The sequence below is a fragment of the Dasypus novemcinctus genome, chromosome 19 (genome assembly GCF_030445035.2).
Source record: "Dasypus novemcinctus isolate mDasNov1 chromosome 19, mDasNov1.1.hap2, whole genome shotgun sequence".
Taxonomy (NCBI): Eukaryota; Metazoa; Chordata; class Mammalia; order Cingulata; family Dasypodidae; genus Dasypus; species Dasypus novemcinctus.
Genome location: NC_080691.1, coordinates 40557713 through 40579811, shown reverse-complemented (window position 1 = coordinate 40579811; position 22099 = coordinate 40557713). Strand labels below are relative to the sequence as shown.

At 42.3% G+C, this 22099-nt stretch overlaps 1 protein-coding gene and 1 non-coding gene across 13 annotated transcripts in view; one reads left to right on the top strand and one right to left on the bottom strand.

The window, feature by feature from the left end:
* SFI1 (SFI1 centrin binding protein) overlaps positions 1-22099 on the bottom strand; it is a 132600-nt gene that overhangs the window by 80379 nt on the left and 30122 nt on the right. For 8 of the 12 annotated variants that reach the window (XR_011646530.1, XR_009181886.1, XR_011646528.1 and 5 more), the window contains 2 exons: positions 2045-2224; positions 767-838 (listed from right to left, as the gene is read on the bottom strand). The exons of 3 other annotated variants lie outside the window; for them this stretch is intronic. Coding sequence is in view for 5 of the 9 variants with exons in the window: in XM_058281691.2 (XP_058137674.1) it covers positions 767-838; positions 2045-2224 (252 nt within the window). In the remaining 4 variants the exon portion in view is untranslated. The remainder of the gene's footprint in view (positions 1-766; positions 839-2044; positions 2225-22099) is intronic. One more of the 12 variants, XM_071209888.1, reaches the window with a different exon arrangement.
* Positions 21844-21948, top strand: LOC111761163 (U6 spliceosomal RNA). Its single transcript, XR_002794602.1, has one exon. It is a non-coding gene; the product is annotated as a U6 spliceosomal RNA (small nuclear RNA).

Sequence of the window (22099 nt, the reverse complement as noted above, 5' to 3'; positions counted from 1 at the left end):
AGACTACATATACCAGCTGGGCCCTGACTCCCAGCAGAGTTTCAACACCTGCTCTTCAGTTCATTGGACTCACCCAGGACAATCAGGTGACGATGACGGATAATGCCCATCCCACGGAACAGAAAGAGCCTGCAACTGCAATCTAGATAGTTCCATCCATCGGCCCCAGGGGATCTAAGCCCCTCTCAATTAGAGGCAGAGGGGGTACCAGCATCCCAAAATCCTCAGGATGAGGGAATGAACAATGGACTAAAGTAGACTATTATTCTACTGTAGACTTATTGTCATTCCAGCAATGGAAGAACTTTTATCAGTGATGTGGAGGCAGTGGCTTCTGTAGATTCTGAGGGGAGGGAGAGGGGAAAAATAGGTGTAACATGGGGGCATTTTCTGGACACTGGAATTATCCTGCATGACGCTGCAATGACAGATACAGGCCATTACGTATTTTGTAATAACTTAGAAAATCGTATAGGACAGAGTGTAAACTATAATCCACAGTTAGTGGCAATGCTTCAGTATGTGTTCACCAGTTGTAACAAATGTATCACACTAACGATGGATGCTTTTGATGTGGTAAAGTATAGGAGGAGGAGGGAATGGGGTGTATGGAAGTCCCCTATATTTTTTATGTAACATTTATATAATCTAAAGCTTCTTTAAAATAAGTAATTAAAAAAAAAAAAAAAGACTACATACAGGCTTGTTATAAAATAAAAACCTAAAACAAACTCATCCGAAATTTAGTATTCTGAGCTAATACTACCTGGCTTTAGAGGGAAATACTCTTCCAAAAGTCTTTTGAATCCACAAATACAAGAACTTTCTGGTCACGCATCTGTAAAAAGGAAAAACAGAGGAGATATGCATCTTAAAACTCTGGCTACGACATCAGTCTTCTGGAAAGGAGGAGGGACTTTTAAGGCCCCCAGGGGAGGGGTGCTAGTAAAAGTCAAAAGATGGCACCATAGCTGAGCTTGCATCAATTAGGAAGTAGGCTGAAGTAGGTTTATAAAGTCAAATCAAGCAGATTATTAAAAATAAATAATTTTTTTTTTTTGAAACTTCAACCAATGAGGAGACGCGATTTCAAAGTCTGGGGAGAGCAAAGTGCATGACAATGCTTTTGTTCATGTTGTTCTTCCTGCCTAATCTGCCGGCAAATGCCCCCTTATTTGTCAAGGCTCATCTTCAATGCATGCTCCTACGCGAAGCCTTCGCAGACCTTCCCCAAGCACAGCAGGAAGCTTTGTCCTCTGAGGACTCTGTGCAAAGCCCTGGTGGAACGCCGGGACGGCCGTGGAGGAACACTGGGATGCCATCTCAGAGCATTCGGCGTGTGGGGTGTCTGCCATTCCCTCTGCATTGTGAGTCCAAGAAAACCTGGAGTCTCCCCAATACCTAGCACGGGGCCTGGGACACAACAGTTGGCTTGACTTGTCCACTTCATCTCTGGGCCCAGCCTGGAACGCTCTTCAGGACGTGACTAAAACTCGACCTCTCCCGGGCAGTCACCACTGGCCATGCTGGCTTGGCCTCTGTCACTGCATGTGCCTGTGGCACCACATTCTTCTCCTACTTTATTAAAAAGCTGTAGCTTGCTTGAGGTCTGTCAGCCCTGGCTGACTTTAAACTTTCATGAGGTCATGGACATGGAATGACTTATTTACCTTGTATGCTAAGGGGCTACACCAATACATTTTTTGCTGAATGAATGAATAAATGGATGCCTCTGATATACCTGCTCAATAGTAGTGGGAAATGATCCTTTTTTCTTAGAACATGTTTAGACTTTTTCTGGAAGAATCTTTATAGCTTTCCCTTTGTGGGAAACATCTGAGAACATGAATAAAAACACGCCATGGCTTATTTTGTATCTGCCAATCCCTAAATGTCTTTTCATCTGAACCTTCCGCAACGCAGAGCAGGCATCAAGGTCTCCAACTAAAGGAGATTGGAGAATTGGGAATCATCCGTGCATTTTAACCAAAAAAGGAAGACAAGGGGAAAGTCACTGCAGGCAGGTGATGACTGATAAGCTCACCTGGTGCGCAGTTCTCTTAATCGGCCCCTTCGGTTTCCAGACTGGGGGGCGCGCCGTTGCACCGGACGGCTGGTACCAGGTAACTGGCTCCGGATCACAGAGAAGGCACAAGACTTCTTGTGGGACAGTACTTTTGGAAAAGGAGGTTTCTTATCTGCACCATCCCTGCAAGACCTTAAACTTGAGGAGTAAAGTGGAAAGGAGAGAATCAAATTGTCACTGCACATGATGCAAATATGTTGAACCATACACGTAAAATTCAATAGATAAGCTCATTCAGACTGACAACAACTATGCTCCAAGGTCGATGTGCAGCCCAATCTGTGACAGAAATGCCTGCCAGCCACTGGAGGAGGGTACTATTGAGGTCTGCTCCAGGCAGGAACTACAGAGCTGTGTCATTTTAGGAAGAATGATTTCTAAACTAGAAACAAATACGTATATATTTTTAAAAAGCAGCTGAGCAAGATTTTCAGATAATGCATTTTTATAGTGATATGAAATCACATATTCTTCCTAAACACTAATTTCTGACTTTTAATCCCTTCTCAGATACATTAAGAGTATTTCTTACAATTATGGAAGGAAAAAGCAGAGGCAGAACTCCATGGTAGTGGGCTAGAAGTGGAGATTTGGGTATGAACTTACTTTTCTTTAAACTTTATTTTGTACATTTAATATTCAAACAATTATTTAATATTAATAATTTTATAATTATACGATTTTATAATTATAGTGTTTAAATTATTAGTTAAACAATAATTTTAAAAAGAAAAAAGAAAAAAAAGTTGAATAAAAACATACATTTCTCTATTAAATGTACTAGATAAATATAATTTTTTAAAAAATCATACAATATGTTACACAATATATTTGGCTCATAGTAACCCAATCATATAGAATTTGTCTTTTTGTGTTTGGCTTCTTTAATGGTATGAACTTATGATTATTTAATAACATATATACATCAGTGCTCTGCCCACAGGAAATATCTAGAAACAATGACATCCCGGTAGCAATGAGCATACCTACAGCCTGAATACTGACCTGAAGATACCATTCCCTAAGAAAAGGAACCAAGGCTTTCAGGAAAAAATGGCTGACTTCAGGTCTGGAGCAAAGAAAATACAAGTTGAGCCTCGAATATCTTACAGGGTGAGAAAATTTAAAAAGTACTTAAAGAACCATAAGCCAATAAACTCCTGTTGTTAAGCCAAAAAAAGTACTCAAAGAATGGTAGAGGCCATGTCAAAAGGACACAAGAGCAAGCTTGAAAGGGCTCCAACTGAACAAATCTGGGACAATTTGAGAACTAATTGGTGAAAACCCACTGAATAAAATAGGAGTCCATAAATCCATGCTGATATAAGCCAATAAATAAATAGGGGAAAACAGAAAACTCTACTCTTCAGTAGAATGCCAACTAATAAGCTCAGAAGGAATGATATAGAATTGGAAAAGCATCATTTAGCAAGAACCATCAATGGATGCAGAAATAAGGGGGTGCTACTTTGATGAGGAATATTAAAATAGTCTCAAAAATATTTCCCAATAATTAATTTTACAGTGGAAAGATCAGACAGCTACCAACTCAACCAAGTGATAAAAATCAACATCAGGGGAGCATATGTAGCTCAGTGGTTGAGCACCTGCTTCCCATATACGAGGCCCCTGGTTCAATTCCTAGTACCTCCTAAAAAAAAAAATAGATGACTCTACAGTTGACGCAGATCTGCCTTCTTCCCAGGTTCATTTGTTTAACCACCTTCCCTTGCATTCCAAACAGCGACCAAGGACACTACATAATATGGCTCCAGTTGGGGGCATCTAAGTATTCTCTGCCAGCCTCACGTGCTCCACACTGGTACCCATTCAAGCTGGGCCAATGCGTCTTACAATTCCTGTGGTTAGTGTGATTCACAGACGCCTGGGCCCTCCTGGGGACACCATCACAGACGTTTCCAGCACTATGGATCCACGAGAGTGGGTGAAATAAGCCTCTTCCACCATTATGCAAGGATGCCATCGATATGCTAGACCAACACAAATATGTCCTCACTGCAGCATCCACCAGGACTTGCTCCAAATGCTGTTGGACTGAAGGTCCAAACTGCAGACCCTTCTCCACAAAGCAACCCCAGTCCTCAGGCACACATTCCCCAGTCTCCAGATCATGAACATCACATTGCCTACTTTCCCTCAGTCAGTCAAGTACCTACCGATGCACAGGGAGCTCCTGAAATTCCAGCCTCCCAAAGCAAAGCATGGAAGACACCCCCAAGCCCACATCAGAGCCAGTGCCAATCAGGTCAGCAGGACTGAATGTCCTCAGGGGTGACACCTCAAGTCCAGCAGGAAAAAATGAAACTACTACTAGATCCACCTGTCCCCGCAAGTGACCAGGTGAGGCTCCATGGCCCAAAGGAAATGGCCATGGACAAGGCTGCCTCAGTCAATTATGTGAAGACAAAGCAGAAACTTGCCTCTGTCTAGGACAAACAAGTGTATGTGTGAGAGCCTCTGTTGGGGGTCCAGCCTGACATCCATGCAGAGCCCTCAGGCCGCCAGGCTTTCTCTCCAGATGTGGAGGTGCGCTAGCCGGCTGGGCCACCCCAGAGGCAAATCAGCATGTAGTCCAGTGATGCGAACAGTGATTGTGATGAGGACAGGCTTATAATCGCAACCCAGTGGCTTTTTTAAAGATTTATTTTATTTATTTCTCTCCCCTACCCCTCAGTGGTTTTTGTATTTTCTTTTCTTTTTTTTTTTTAAGATTTATTTATTTATTTAATTCCCCCCTCCCCCGGTTGTCTGTTCTCTGTGTCTATTTGCTGCGTCTTGTTTCTTTGTCCGCTTCTGTTGTTATCAGCAGCACGGAAGTGTGGGCGGCGCCATTCCTGGGCAGGCTGCACTTTCTTTTGCGCTGGGCGGCTCTCCTTATGGGTGCACTCCTTGCGTGTGGGGCTCCCCTACACGGGGGACACCCCTGTGTGGCAGGGCACTCCTTGCGCGCATCAGCACTGTGCATGGGCCAGCTCCACACGGGTCAAGGAGGCCCGGGGTTTGAACCACCGACCTCCCACGTGGTAGATGGATGCCCTAACCACTGGGCCAAGTCCATTTCCCATGTATTTTCTTTTTAATAACACTTCCAGGTTTTTTTGAAAACCCTCCTTCCCTTAAGCACATTTTTCTGACACATGACTAATCTTTGCACAATTGTGAACTTTTGACCAACAACTACTGTTGTTTTGTGTCAGCTCCAGCCATTTTTGTATATGTTGTACAGACAATTGTGCCTTTTAGATTTATGTTTAGAAACTGTACAGATTGTGGAATACCTATATACATAAAATATATATACATACATTAAAACCAGGTTATTTGTATTTAGTAAGAAAAATCTGCCAAGTATATCACATGATTAAATTATATGTTGCACTGTTAAAAATGAATTTTTACAGGTATGGGGCAGTTTTTGTGTAAAAATTAGGACATAAACTCCATATTTACGTATTTGGATTAGTCTTTGAAAATGGATCCATCCTTCCTGTATAAGACAGTAAATTTACACTTTGACAGACTTTCTGTGTTATAAAATGTTTCAATAAAATGTTGCATACTGAAAAAGAATTTTTTTTTTTAAAAAGAAAATAAGCTGTGGAAATAAACCATCCCAAATTAAAAACTATAGTGATCACGTATTGGTCATAAAGTTTAAAATATTTCAAAAGCTTGAAATCATACTATGGTCTTTGATCACAATGCAGTTAGGCATAAATCAATAACCTAAAGATAATTAGAAAATCCTCATATATTTGGAAAATAATTCACAATAGAAAATAACAAATACATTCAACTGGTAATAAAAACTATAGTACATATCAAAATGTGGAATGCAACTAGAGTTATGCTTAGAAGAAAATATATAACATTAATAGCACAAATTATAAGAGAATTAAGACTGAATATCAAGGTGCTAAGCATACAGATTAAGAAGTTAGGAAAGGAAGAGCAAATTATACTCAAAGAAAGTAAAAGAAAATAATAAAGAGCAGGAATTAATGCAATGGTGTGTCGGGAATCCCCCAAACTACCCCTAGGTTAGGTAACTTGCTAGAAGGACTCATAGAACCCAGCATATAGTTGCATTCATGGCTATGATTTATTAAAACAAAAGGATACAAAGCAAAATTAGCAAAAAAAAAAAGACTCATGAGGTTGTAGTCCTCAGAAACCAGACGCACCATTCCAAGAGTTCTCTACCAATAAAAGCCACAGAGGACGCTCTTAATTCCTCAAACATCCCATTGTGACAGCACGTATGAAGTATTGCCTACCAGGGAAGCATCAGTAGAGACTCTTTCCAGGGTTTTTAAGGGGTCAAGCAGGTATCCTCTGTCTCGTTAGCACCTACCGAAGTTTCAGACTCCTAGAAGGAGAGCGGGCATTCTTTTTTTTAAGATTTATTTTTATGTACTTTATTTTTCTTTACTTAGTCCCCCCTCGCCTCAGGTAGTTCACTCATCAGTCTGCTTATTGTCTGCTCACCTTCACTAGGAGGCACCGGGCACCAATCTCAGGACCTCCCACACGAGAGGCAAGTGCCCACATTCGCTCCCCATGGTGTCTGCTGGCTTGTGGCTGTTGCTTGTTGTGGCGGGGAGAGTCAAGCTCATTGTGTTGGGAAGCAGCATCTAGCTCTTCTTCTTTTAGGAGACACCGGGACCCACACCTAGGATCTCCTATGTGGTAGGCGGGTGCCCAACTGGTTGAGCCACATTCGCTTCCCATACACCACATTTTTGCACAAGCATTCCATGTACAGTTAACCACCCTTCAGTCAGAGAACAGTGGGAAACCCTCCTGAAATCCAAGTTCCCAGATGCCAGCCAAGGACCAACCTTGCAAGCAGGTCTTTCTGAGGAGCGCAGTCTCAGGCATGGGAGGTTAAACCTTTTCTACACACATAGTGATTTTGGTGTAAATATTATGAGATTTTATAAAATTCTCTCACATGACCGTGGGGACAGAGAAGTCCAAATTTCGCAGGCAGGCTGCAAAACAAAGGCTTTGATGAAGGTCCTTAATGAGTTCCTAGGAGATGCTGGCTGCCTGAAGTAAAGCTGGAAAATTCTCTCAATACTGAAATCACATTCTCGTCTAACGCATTCCACTGATTGGAAAAAACGTCACTCACACCGAAGGCAACCTCCTTGGTTGATTGTAGATGTACTCAGCCAACTATGCAGTCAACTCACTGATGATCAAAGTTCATAAATGTCCTTGTATTATAATTAGCCCAGTGCTTGCTTGACCAAACAACTGGGCACAATTACCTGGCTGAGTTGACACAGTAGCCTAACCATCACAGTCCACCCCTTGTCAACTTGGCAGCCATACCATCACCTTAAACCATACTTAGTCTCTAAGCAAAAACAATAACATACGTGTGTGTATATATATATATATATATATATATTTTTTTTTTGGCCTAACAATTTTCAACTGTCTTGTGTACAATCAGAAACGCATTCTCTAAAGAGTAGGGTGCAAGTCCTTGGGTAATATTCACTCTTAAACGTGACATCCTTAAATATTATGACATGAATTAATACAACTTAGGTTATATGATAAAAAGTTAGGGAAGAAAACTAAGATATTCATTTTATGTCCATGTATATAATCATACTCATAACAAAACAAGGAAGAAAAGATTCATGACCATTACAGTCCTCATTTCTGTAACTGGTCACGTGGTTGAAGTTCATATTTATCACTACCTTCTTCCACTACCCAGTCCATGTTCCTGTTACTCTCAGCAAGCACCTCAGTCTGGGATGACCCAAACTTTCATTCCTGAAGATTCTGGGCCATGGTCAGCCCTCCTTGGATTGGTTTGCTGCAATTTTCAATTGACTTTAATCACAAGGCATGGCAGTACTAAGAGATGCCCTAGAGGATCTCCTGTATTCCAGGCAAACACTTCTCTACCTTCATTATGTAGATGTCGTCCTACTTCCCCTTGATAGTCAGGGTCAATCGCCCCAGCCAGTACAGTAATTCCCTTCTTTGCCTGTTGATTCAGAGGAAGAGAAGCCCAAGATAGCCAGGTGGTAGTCTTTAATTTCCAGTTCAATGGGATCATTGTTGTGTTCCCTAGTGAAAGCACTCCTCTTTTGGGAACTAAAACCTGTAGACCAGCAGAGCTTAAGGTTGTAGGGACAGGAAACAAAAATTTTACTACTGGATCACTAGAGGTAATAGTGAGTGGTGCCACACACATTTCCATACCCTAATTCCTGGACCCATGAATCCTGGTTATGGGAGAAACAGCACCATAGAGTGGATGCTGATTTATAGCATACAGAACCTTCCTGGAGAACACTGCCCCACCCTGCAAGGTATTGCCACCTAGTTTGGCACTGTAATTGAATCTTCAAAAGGCCATTCCACTGTTCTATCAATTCAAGTGCTTCAGGATGATGGGGAACATGGTAAGACCAGCGGAATCCATGGCATATGCCCATTTCTGAATATCATTTGCTGTGAAACGGGTTCCTTGATCAGAAGCAATGCTGTGTGGAATGCCATGGTGGTTGATATGACATTTCAGTAAGTCCACAGAAGGTAGCTTTGGAAAAAGCACTGCGTGCAGGGAATGCAAACCATATCTGGGGTATGTGTCTATTTCAGTTAAAACAAGTCACTGCCCCTTCCATGATGGAAGTGGTCCAATGTAATCAACCTGCCACCAGACAGCAGGCTGTCTCAGGGAATGGTCCCATATCAGGGGTTAAGTGTGGGTCTCTGCTCCTGGCAGACTGGGCACTCAGCAGTGGCTGAAGCCAAGTCAGCCTTGATGGGGGAAAGTTCATGTTGTTGAGCCCATGCAGAACCTCCATCCCTTCCTCCAGGCCACTTTGTTCATGAGCCCATTGGGCAATGCAGGAATGCCTGAGAAAGAGGCTGAGCATTAGCCACAGAGTGGGTATTCTTATCCATTTGTATATTAAAATCTTCCTCTGCTGAAGTCACCCTCTGGTGAGCATTAACATGGCACACAAATATTTTCATGTTTTTTGCCCACTCAGAAAAATCTATCCACATACCTTTTCCCAGAACTCTTTGCCACCAATTTTCCAATCATGTTCCTTTCAAATCTTGGACCATGCAGCCAAGCCATTAGCAACAGCCTAAGAATCAGTGAGCAAACATACCTCTTACCATACCTTCTCCCAAGCAAAATGAACAACTAGGTGCACTGCTAAAAGTTCTACCCACTGGGAAGATTTGCCTTCACCACTGTCCTTAAGGGACATCCCAGAAAGGGACTGCAGTGCTGTAGCTGTCCACTTTTGGGTATTACCTGCATATCATGCAAAACCATCTGTAAACCAGGCTCGACTTTCCTCTTCCTCAGATAACTGATTATAAGGAACTCCCCAAGAGGCCATAGCTGTGGGCTGGGAAAGACAAGGTAACATGGCATTTGGACTACTTCCTCGTGTAACTTAGTTATGCGTTCAGGACCCACTCAAGCCCTATCTCGTATATACCACTTCCACTTTATTATGGAGTACTGCTGTGCACACCCAACTTTATGGCTTGGTGAGTCAGACAACATCCAGCTCATGATAGGCAACTCAGGTCTCAAGGTAACTTGGTGGCCAATGGTTAAGCATTCAGTCTCTACAAAGGCCCAGTAGCAGGCCAAAAGCTGTTTCTCTAAAGGAGAGTAGGTATCTGCAGAAGATGGCAGGGCTTTGCTCCAAAATTCTAAGGGACTGTCTTGTGATTCTCCTATAGGGACCTGCCAAAGGCTCCAGACAGCATCTCTATTTGCCACTGAAACTTCCAGCACTATTGGATCTGCTGGATCATATGGCCCAAGTGGTAGAGCAACTTGCACAGCAGCCTGGACCTGTCGCAGAGCCTCCTCTTGTTCTGCTCCCCAATCAAAACTAGTAGCTTTTCTAGTCACTCGTTAGATGGGCCAAGTAGCACACCCAAATGAGGAATGAGTTGTGTCCAAATTCTGAAGAGACCAAGTAAGTGTTGTACCTCTTTTCTGGTCATAGGAGGGGCCAGATGCTACAGCTTATCCTTCACTTTAGAAAGGATATCTCAACATGCCCCACACCACTAGACACCTAGAAATTTCACCAAGGTGAAAGGCCCCTGTATTTTTGTTGGATTTATGTCTCCCATCCTCTCTCACACAAATGCTATTGTCAATATAATGGACCAGTGTGATGTCTTGTGGGAGGGAGAGTTGATCACGGTCCCTGCAGATAATATTATGACATAGGACTGGAGAGATGATATATCCAAGGAAGGATAGTGAAGGTATGCTGCTGGCCTTGCCAGCTGAAAGCAAACTGTTTCTGGTGGTCCTTATGGCAATTGAGAAAAGCATTTGCCAGATCAACAGCTGCATACCAGGTACCAGGGGATGTGTTGATTTGATCAAGCAATGATACCACATCTGGGACAGCAGCTGCAACTGGAGTCACCACCTGGTTAAGTTTATGCTAATCTATTGTCATTCTCCAAGATCCATCTGATTTCTGCACAGGCCAAACAGGAGAGTTGAATGGGGATGTGGTGGGAATCACCACCCCTGCATCCTTCAGATGGTGGCACTAATCGCTATAATCTCTCCAGGAATCCGGTACTGCTTTTTTTTTTTCTTTTATAAAGAGTATTTATTTGGGGTAGAACCTTATAGTTACCAGGCCATAAAGCGTAAGTTACTTCCTTCAAACAGTATTGCTTTTGATTTACTATTTTGCAAGGGAGGGGCAGTCTAGTGGCTTCCACTTGACCTTCCTACCAGAATAGCCCTCACTCCACAAGGCAGGGATCCAATGTGGGGATTCTGCCAGTTACTGAGTATGTCTATTCCAATTATACATTCTGGAATTGGGAAATAACCACATTACTGTAGGACAGACCTGAGTTAAAACTGTTATCAATCACCTGACCTCCATAAGCCCCAACTCTGACTGGTGGATCACAGTGACATTTTGGGTCCCCTGGAATCAATGTCACTTCTGAGTCAGTGTCTAATAATCCCTGAAATATCTGATCATTTCCTTCTCCCCACTGCACAGTTACTCTGGTACAAGGGCGTAAGTCTCCTTGGGAAAAGATAGGAGGAAGATTAACAGTATAAATTTTTGGCAGTATAACAGGATCCTTCCCCAAGGGGACCTGGCCGCCTCCTCATTCAAGGGGCTCTGGGTCTGTAAAGTGTCTCAAATCGGGGAATTGATTAAGAGGCTGTGATTCTCTGTGTCTATAATTCTACTTAGGGTTTTGTTCACTCAACTAGAATTCTTCTGCTTTTACAGATCAAGTAGGAATTTAGTAGACTATCCATCTATTTCGCTTCTAGGTACCCTATGACTCTTAGTCGACACCATAACTCTGTGTGTCTGACTGAGCTTTGAGCCTGCCTTTCATTGAGGTAGCCACACCCACCTCATCTTTGGCGATTAACTGCCAGTACTCAACTTTTACTGCCTGATAACATTTAAGGATTCTAGTCCCATTACAGCAGTTCCTACAGTAATAGCTGGACCACAGAGAAGAGCAACCACAGAGTTCTTCAGAGAAAATGGAGTTAGTCTTACAAATTTATTCCTCAGAGTCCTGGTTAAAGGTGTGCCCTCTGGACATTCCTGGAGTTGGTGGGCAGGTCTCAAACAGTAAATCAATTCTAGCATTCCAATCTCTCTAAGCCTTTGAATTCCCTCTTCTACTGTGTACCAGGGCAAACCAGGCATCTCAACCTCAGACATTCTGGGCCATCTTTTGGTCCATGTTTCAGTAAGCCACCTGAACAAATGGTTAGGGCCCTTTCTAACCCCTCAAGCTACAGTGTTGAATCCAGAATCTCTGCTTAGTGGGCCCCTATCGATAAATTCAGCCTGACCCAACTATATCCCTTCCACCTTTATCCCATACCCTTGAGGCACGCTAGATCAGGGAATGAAAATACAAATCTGGGACCTGACAGGAAAACACGGCCATGAAACACGTGGCCATGGAGACCCCACAAGATGGCTGCTGGAAGAACCCTGCAAGAACCCCATTCAGAACAGGATTTCGTCTAGGATCAAGGAAAAGCCCCAAATATTTTCAAGGGGCCTTGTCATTGGGCTCCCTCAGGCAGTTGATTGGTGGTGTAACCAATCAAAATAGCAAACAACTGGGATTCCTCCCCGACATTAGCAAAGGGGCGGAATAATTAATGATTTAAAAAGCAAGCATGGGGGAAAGGATGTGGCTCAAGTGACTGAGCTGCCTACCACTTGGAAGGTCTGGGTTTGGTTCCTGGGGCTCCTAAAGAATACAAGCAAGACAGCAAACTGACACGATGGGTTGGCATGACAGTCTGGCACAACAAGATGACACAAAAAGAGACAAATGGAGGAAAACATAATGAGAGACAAAACAAGGCAGGGAGCAGAGGTGGCTCAAGCAATTAGGCACCTCCCTCCCACATGAGAGGTCCCAGGTTCAGTTCCTGGTTGCTCCTAAAAAACAGGCCAGCATACAACAAACAGAAACAGTAAATCCAAAAAAAGAAAAAGCACGGAAGCTCAATGAGCCCTGTTTATCTCCCTGCCTGGACCAGCATGCAAGTAGACCTGAGCACTTGTAATCTGTAATGAGGATTTGTAGTCTGTAAATCAGGTTTTTTTTTTGCCCTTTTCCCCTCTCTCTGCCTGGACCAGCCCGTAAATAAACCTGGGACCCATAATCCGTTATTTTCTTTCTCTTCTTTCTTTTTCTTAATTAACTACTGGCCTCACTAAACTGGTATGTTCTTAAATTTTTTTGTAAAATAGCCAAGAATCTAGAGAAATTCTGGAAACACCCTTAGTATCCATTTCCACACATATTCCCCTGATTTCTGTCTGTTTAAATTGGAAAACTCATGCAGTTCTTTTAGAATATAGTGTGCTTCCTCATGGGTCAAACGTCATACTTCACCTTTGGGGGCTTGTTGTGATTTTAGTCTAGGAATAGGTCATGAGGAAGAGAGGGGTGGTGGGGGTGGGTAAGGAGAAGGATTAGAAATGCCTTGTAAAAAAGCAAGTGCAGAAGCTGAATAACCCTTTTTTTCCCTTCTTTTCCTTGCCCCGTTCGAGCCTTGATCTAGCCCTGTTTCTGCCTTTTCTCTCCCTGCCTGGATCAGCATGCAAGTAGACTTGGGGACTTGTAATCTGTAAATCAGCCTTTTTTACCCCTCTTTAGCCCCTTTTCCTCTTTCTACCCAGGGACCCATAATCTGTTATTTTCTCCCATTTCTCTCCTCTTGGTTCTTTAATAAATTACTGGCCTAACTGAACTGGGTTGCACTTAAAATTCATTTTTTGTAGCTTGGTCCAGAACGTAGAGAAAATCTGGTGACACCCCTATGTAAAATGGAAACAATGTCGGCCAGTCAGAGCATTTCCTCACTTGCTCCTGTGTTTACTCTATGTGACCTTTCCCTTTCTACTCCCTCAGCGGAGCGCCCTTCTGCCTTCTGAACGGAATGCTGCTTGATAATCACTCGATAAGGCTGTGAGATTGTAAACTGAGAGGAATGTTTTTCTTTTATCACCATAGCATAATATTCCACACGATAATATTACCGCAATTTCTTCGGTCCACTCACTAGTTAATTGAAATTTGGGTTGTATCCATTTTTTTGGCAATTATGAACAATGCTACTATGACTATTCACCTAAAATTTTTTGTGGACATGTTTTCATTTTCTGTAGGTAAATACCTAGCAGTGGAATTGCTGGGTTTTATGGAAGGAGTTGGTTTTACTTTATGAGATACTGTTAAAGTGTTTTCCAGAGTAGCCGTATACTTTTACATTTCCAAAAGAAATATTTGAGAATTCCTACAGCTCTGCGCCCTCACCAATGCTTGGTATTATCATTCTTTTTTGTTTTTGCCATTTAAGTGGGTATCTAGTTTCTTTAAAAATTTATATTTCACTGATGACAAGTGTCATGAACATCTTTATATGTTTGTCTATATAAACCTTTTGTGCATTTATTTTTATTTCTCTCCCCCCCCCAATTGTCTGCTCTGTCCATTCACTGTGTGTTCTTCTGTGTCCACTTGCATTCTTGTCAGTGGCACCAGGAATCTGTGTCTCTTTTTGTTGTATCATCGTGCTGTGTCAGCTCTCCGTGTGTGCAGTGCCACTACTGGGCAGGTTGCACTTTTTTCACATGGGGTGGCTCTCCTTGAGGGGCGCACTCCTTGCGAGTGGGGTTCCCCTATGCAGGGGACACCCTTACGTGGCATGGCACTCCTTGTGCACATCAGCATTGAGTGTGGGCCAGCTCACCAAACGGGTCAGGAGGCCCTGGGTTGGAACCCTTGACCTCCCATATGGTAGGCAGATGCTCTATCAGTTGAGCGAAATCTGCTTCCCACATTTTTTATTATTTATTTTTAAAGATTTATTTCTCACTCCCCTCACCCCATTCCATTCACTATGTACATTCACTGTGCGTTCTTTTATGCCTGCTTGTATTCTCATTAAGTGACTTGGGGAACCAATCCTGAGACCTTCCAGAGTGGGAGAGAGGCCATTACTCTTTTCCGCCACCTCAGTTTGTAGTTCGGCTATGTATTCTTATTTTCTCTCCTCTGTATCTCTTGTTGCACCATCTTGCTGGGCCAGCTCTCTACGTCAGCCAGCACCCCTGTGCGGGGCCGCATTCCCATGTGGACCGGCACTCCACATGGGCCAGCTCACCCTGTGGGCCAGCTTGTCTTCACCAGGAGGCCCTGGGCATCAAACCCTGGACCTCCTGTATGGTAGATGGGAGCCCAATTGGTTGAGCCACATCCATTTCCTTGTACATTTTTTTTTTTTTTAATATTTATTTATTATTATTTTTTAAAATTACATTAAAAAAAATATATGAGGTCCCATTCAACCCCACCGCCCCCACCCCCCACTCCCCCCACAGCAACACTCTCTCCCATCATCGTGATACATCCATTGCACCTGGTAAGTTCATCTCTGAGCATCACTGCACCCCATAGTCAATGGTCCACATCATAGCCCAGACTCTCTCATGTTCCATCCAGTGGGCCCTGGGGGGATCTACAGTGTCCCGTAATTGTCCGTGAAGCACTATCCAGGACAACTCCACGTCCCGAAAACGCCTCCACATCTCATCTCTTCCTCCCGTTCCCCACACCCAGCAGCCCCCATGGCTACCGTTCCCACACCCATTCCACATTTTCTCTGTGGACATTGGATTGGTTGTGTCCATTGCACACCTATGTCAAGTGAGGGCTTAGATTGCACATGGGTACTGGATGCACTCTTCCTGCTTCTAGTTGTAGACACTCTAGGCTCCATGTTGTGGTGGTTGACCTTCTTCAACTCCATGTTAGCTGAGTGGAGTAAGTCCAATAAGTCAAAGTGTAGGAGCTGAAGTCTGTTGAGGCTCTGGGCCTGGGTGTCATATTATCAGTCCAGAGATTCAAATCCCCTACATATATCTTAAACCCAGCACCAACTACAATTCCAATAAAGTAGCATGCAAGTCTTGTGAAAAGAGATCCCCTCTGAGTCCATTTCCATCACGCAGAAACACCAGCTCCAAAGAAGGGCCATCTGTCATGGCAGTGAACCCCTTCTGCCATGACCATAGAACCCGTGGGTCTCTTTATCCCTCAAAAGAACCAATACCTGGGGTTGTATCTACCTTATCTGTCTCTTAGACTCTGTTCAGTTGTACATAGGGGTATTCCTTCTGACAACCTCCAGACTCTTTTTTAGAGACTCACAGCCTTATAATCTCATTTCTCCTTTCCATTTCCCCCTTACATTAGGTCAAACCGCTTCCCGAAGTCATGTTATTATATGTAGACAGGTATATTCTGCTGTTCCGCATTGAATCTTTGATTCAAGGTCATTTTCTAGTTGCTTCTTCAGCTGGTATGTGGTAGTGATCCCTCGGTGCCAGGGAGGCTCATCCCCGGGTGTCATGTCCCACGCTGGGGGGAATGCATCACATCTACACGCTGAGTTTGGCTGTGAGAGTGGCCACATTTGAGTAACATGAAGGCTGTCAGGAGGAAACCCCCAGGCACAATGCTACTCTAGGCCTTGTTCTTATTGCAGGTGCATAGGCTCAAAAGTGTAGCCATTAGTATCAAGAGCCCACTGTTGGGCCCTCCTTCCTTCCTGGTTCTTGCCGTTGCACCTGGAGGATTGCCGCTGCTCTCCCAGGGCCCACAACAGTGACCCCCCGGCCAGGAGCCCAGTACCCCCCCAGCTGTTGTTTTTAATTGTTTCCACTATGAGTATATATAGACATTACCATATACCCTGGGCATATGCCCTGTATAACTCCCTGTCAACCATATATATCCTGTCAATAACATCCCATATCAGTATTCCTCCGCTGCCATTGTTGAACCACTCTGTGATCCAAAACTTCCCGTAAAGTGAATCCCAACATAATGCCAGCTTCAGAAGAGTCTTAGATCACCAAAATTCATATATACAATATACAGTATTTCCCTAGATCCACCATAAAACCTTTTCCCTTCCACAGCAATAATCTTTTAACTTATTCATATCATATTTCCTGAAACTGATGTACAGATTCCGAAACTATAGTTTTCAAACAAGGTAACATTTGTGCTTACTATGTGGTCCATACTTTAGGTTGTACAGTTTTCTAAATTTTTTAGTTATCCTATGTTTTGTCTTATGGTTTTCATTATTAGTCTGTCGTCCCCTATATGTTTTTGGTGTAATATTAGCTGTTTTATATTCATCCTCGTGTACTCTCTCATAACTCCTCTTTTGCCCCCTTATTTACCTTTGTTCCATCCATTGCACGTCCATTTTCCCCTCCCCTTAGGGCCCACAACGCCTGCCAATCTAATGCCCTGGGAGCCGTCCTTTCTCACGAGAGATACAGTTCTCTCTATCCGACGGCATTAGTCTTCCCCAGGATATGGGTCCACCCCACCCAATGGTAGAACCCACCTTGGCAAAATGAGCCTTCAGCTATTCCCTCCGGAGTCCGTCCCGCATCAGACCATACCCCCTGAGCGTCCTAACCAGGTAACCCTCCTACTTATACTTTGATACGTTTTACTCAACATTTAGTTCTCAATGAACTTCTGGCACTCTCCCATGTTTGTATGTTGCCCCTCCCTCCCACCTATTTCTTGGACCATATTACCCCTCTTCCCATCCCCAGCCCCCCTCAAACCCAGAAAGCCCCACCCGAAGGTAACCCCTTGCCCCCATTTTGTCCCTTCTTTGTGCTCATACTTACCCCCAGCTCATCACAGATTCCACCCCTACAGACATTAACTCACATCCTTCCTCCACCCCCCGATTTCCAGTAATCCAGACTCTAGCTCTCTGAGGCAGTTAACTTATTTCATATCATTGAGGTCATATAGTATTTGTCCTTCAATGCCTGGGTTGCTTCACTTAACATAAGATTCTCAAGGTTCATCCATGTTATCACGTGCGATTGTAGTGTATTGGTTCTTACAGCTGAGTAGTATTCCATTGTGTGTATATACCACATTTTATTGATCCACTCATCTGTTGATGGACTTTTGGATTGATTCCAACTTTTGGCGATGGTGAACAATGCTGCTATGAACATTGGTGTACATATATCGGTTTGTGTCCTTGTTTTCAGATCTGATGGGTATATACCCAGCAGTGGTATTGCTGGGTCATATGGCAAATCTATGGATAATTTTTTGAGAAACTGCCAAACTGTCCTCCAGAATGGTTGGATCCTTCTGCATTCCCACCAGCAATGGATGAGTGTTCCCCTTTCTTCACATCCTCTCCAGCATTTGTATTCTACTGTTTTTTTCATGGCTGCCAATCTTATGGGAGTAAGATGGTATCTCATTGTAGTTTTGATTTGCATTTCCCTGATAGCTAGGGATTTGGAGCATTTTTTCATGTGCTTTTTAGCCATTTGTATTTCTTCTTTGGAGAAGTGTCTGTTTAAATCTTTTTCCCATTTTTTAAATGGGTTGTTTATCTTTTTGTTTTCGAGATCTATGAGTTCTTTATATATGCAAGTTATAAGTCTCTTATCAGATATATGGTTGCCAAATATTTTCTCCCATTGTGTGTGTTCCCTTTTTACTTTCTTGACAAACTCCTTTGAGGTGCAGAAGGCTTTAATTTTGAGGTAGTCCCATTTATCTATTTGTTCTTTTGCTGCTCGTGCTTTTGGTGTGATATTCATGAAGCCATTTCCTATTACAAGGTCCTGTAGATGTTTCCCTACACTGCTTTCTAAGGTCTTTATGGTCTTGGCTCTTATATTTAGGTCTTTGATCCATCTTGAGTTGATCTTTGTATAAGGTGTGAGATGGTAATCCTCTTTCATTCTTCTACATATGGCTATCCAGTTCTCCAGGCACCATTTGTTGAATAGGCCATTCTCTCCCAGTTGAGAGGGTTTGGTGGCTTTATCGAATATTATATGGCTATATACATGAGGTTCTATATCTGAACTTTCAATTCGATTCCATTGGTCTGTGTGTCTCTCCTTATGCCAGTACCATGCTGTTTTCACTACTGTAGCTTTGTAGTATGTTTTGAAGTCAGGAAGTGTGATTCCTCCTATTTCGTTTTTCTTTTTCAATATGTCTTTGGCTATTCGGGGCCTCTTTTTATTCCAAATAAATTTCATAGTTAGTTTTTCTAGTTCCTTAAAGAAGGCTGTGTTGATTTTTATTGGGATTGCATTGAATGTGTAGATCAGTTTTGGTAGGATAGACATCTTAATAATATTCAGTCTTCCTATCCATGAACAGGGAATATTCTTCCATTTATTTAGGTCTTCTTTGATTTCCTTGAACAATCTTGTATAGTTCTCGATGTATAAGTTTTTTACCTCTTTAGTTAAATTTATTCCTAAGTATTTGATTTTTTTATTTACTATTGTGAATGGTATTTGTTTCTTGATTTCCTCCTGATCTTGCTCATTATTGGTGTATAGAAATGCTACTGATTTTTGCGCATTGATCTTATAACCTGCGACTTTGCTAAACTCATTTATGAGTTCTAGGAGCTTTGTTGTAGATCTCTCAGGGTTTTCTATATATAGGATCATGTCATCTGCAAATAATGAAATTTTGACTTCTTCCCTTCCAATTTGAATGCCTTTTATATCTGGTTCTTGTCTCAGTGCTCGAGCCAGTACTTCCAAGTCCTTGTGCATTTTTTAAAAAGCATTGTTTTATGATTTAGTTTTTAAGTGTTGTTTATATATTTTGGGTATAAACCCTTTGATAAACATGTGTTGGAAATATTTCTCCCAGGCTATGGCTTGCCTCTTGATTTTCTTAACTGTTTTAAAGAGCAAAAGTTTTTCATATTATTGGGTCCTGTTTAAGAAATCTTCACCTGACCCAATGCCAAATTTTTTTTTCACAGGTTTTCTTCAAAAAGTTTTATAATTTAGCTCTTTAGGTCTATGGTCCATTTCAACTTAATTTTTGTGTATGGTATGAGTTAAGGCCTGAGATTAATTTTTTCCCCCATTATGGATATATAGTTGATTCTGTGCCATTTGTTTAAAAGACTGTGCTTTCTGCACTGGATTGCCTTGGCACATTTTTGAAAAGTGGATCTTTTTCTGGATTTCTCTATTCTATTCTGGTACTCAATATAAAATTAATACCATACTATCTTAATTATAATACCTTCATAATAAGCCCTGAAATCGGATAATGCTAAGTCCTCCATCCTTGCTCTTATTTTTATAAATTGTTTGGGCTATTCCAAGTACTTTGGCTTTCTACATAAGCCTGTCAATTTCAAAAAACCTGCTAGGATATAGGCTGGAATTGCATGAAATCTGTAGTTCAATTTGGAGTGAACTGTCATCAAATTAATTTTGAGTTTTACAATCCAATGCACATGGTATATTTTTCTATTTGTTTAAGTTTTCTTTGATTTACCTCAACAATATTTTGTAGTTTTCATTGTACAGGTCTTGCACACCATTCATTAAATTTGATGCTACTATAAATGAGTCGCTTTTCTAAATTTCATTTTTCAATTTTTCTCTGCTAGCATACAGAAATACAATTAGTTTTTCTACTTTGGCTTTGCTTCCTGTGTCCTTGCAAAATTCACTTATTAGTCCTAGTAGCTTTTTTTTGTAGATGTCTAAGGATTTTATAGGTTCAAAATCATGTCATCTAATGACAAATTTATTTGTTCCTTTGAAATCTATATGCCTTTTAATTTTTTCTTGCCTTATTGCATTGACTCACACCTCTAGTACAATGTTAAAAATAAATGGTGAGGGAAGTGGATGTGGTTCAAGCAACTGGGCTCCCATCTACCATACAGGAGATCCAGAGTTTGATGTCCAGGGCCTCCTGGTGAAGGCAAGCTGGCCCACCCAGAGTGCTGGCCTGCGCAGAGTACTGCCCTGTGCAGGAGTGCTGCCCTACGCAGGGGTGCTGCCCCACACAGGAGTGCTACCCTGTGCAGGAGTTCTGCCCCGCGCAGGATTGGTGCCCTGGGCAGGAGTGCTGGCCTACATGGAGAGCTGGTGCAGCAAGATGATACAACAAAAAGAGACACAGAGGAGAGACAATAAGAGACACAGCAGATCAGGGAGCTGAGGTGGCGCAAGAGAATGACTGCCTCTCTCTCATTCCAGAAGGTCCCAGGATTGGTTTCCGGAGCCACCTAATGAGAATACAAGCAGACACAGAAGGACACACAGCAAATGGACACAGAAAGCAGACAATGGGGGGGGGGGGGGGGAGTAAATAAATAAGTAAATCTTAAAAAAAAAAAAGGTGACAGAGTGGACAACCTTACCTTGTTCCTGATCTTAGATAGAAAAGATTTAGACTGTCACCATTGAGTATGTTAGCTATATTAGCTATAAGCTAGTTTTTTTTAAAAAAGGAATTAAAATGATTTAATTAAATAAAAAGAAAAGAAATGCCTTGCAAGCTATTGACCTCAGGGCATTCCTTCATATTTTCATCTGCTGAGTCAGGATTAATCTCTTCAGGCAGGAGTTGGAAGGCAAATTCCTCAGAGCAGGGTGGAAATTGGGCAATGCAGCTGGAGGATGGCTGGTACCCACCTCAGTGCTGGGAGGAGGTTCAGACTCCCTGGGGCAGGCCATCACAAGTTTATCTGGCAAAGTCTCAGCAGAATTTAGGGTTCCAATGTCCCCATCAATATCATCATCCACCCATATGTCTACATTCCAATCCTCAGAGTTCCACTCCTTTCCAATCAATGCCTTCACTTTAAAAGCAGACATCTCATCCTATGAGGTTTGAGATTTCAGTTTCCTTTGAAACTCTGCTACATGTACAATGAGATTCTGAGTCTGGTTTTCAGAGATCCCAAGTCTGTGGCCACATGAAACAAGATTTTCTTTCAGAGCACTCATAGAAATTTTCATATGGCATTTAAGTTGCAAATTTGAAGGCTTTAGCTCATCTCTTTCTTTTGTTCCTGTATCCAGAGTATCTAGGAGGAGCCAGCCAACATCATTGTACCATTTGAGTCCACAAAACCCTGTTAAGGTGTTGAAAACACTCTCACCCAGATGCTTGCCTCTTGTAACTATGAAAGTAGGGGAATCCAGTGGTGATATTTTGTGTATCTCCACAGCCAACTCACAACATGGATTGTTAGTGGCCTCTTGATTACTGGAAAGGGAGTCATTAGTACCTTTGAGTCCAATTAGAGTAAAGAGCCAATTTCAAAACTCCCAGAACCATTTCAGAAATCACACGATTAAGATTCTGTTTCTTTGATACAGAGAAGATTAGCATGGCCCCTCTGCAAGGATGACACGCAAATTCGTGAAGCGTTCCATATTAAAAAAAAAAAAAAAAAAAAAAAATGATTCTGTTTCTCAAGAACCACTCCTGGTACCAAGCTGTAGTAAAAGGGTTCTTTAGAGAAACAGAATCAACAGGAGAAATCTGTAAATAGTATGAGATTTTTGTTATGTGACTGTGGGGATGCACAAG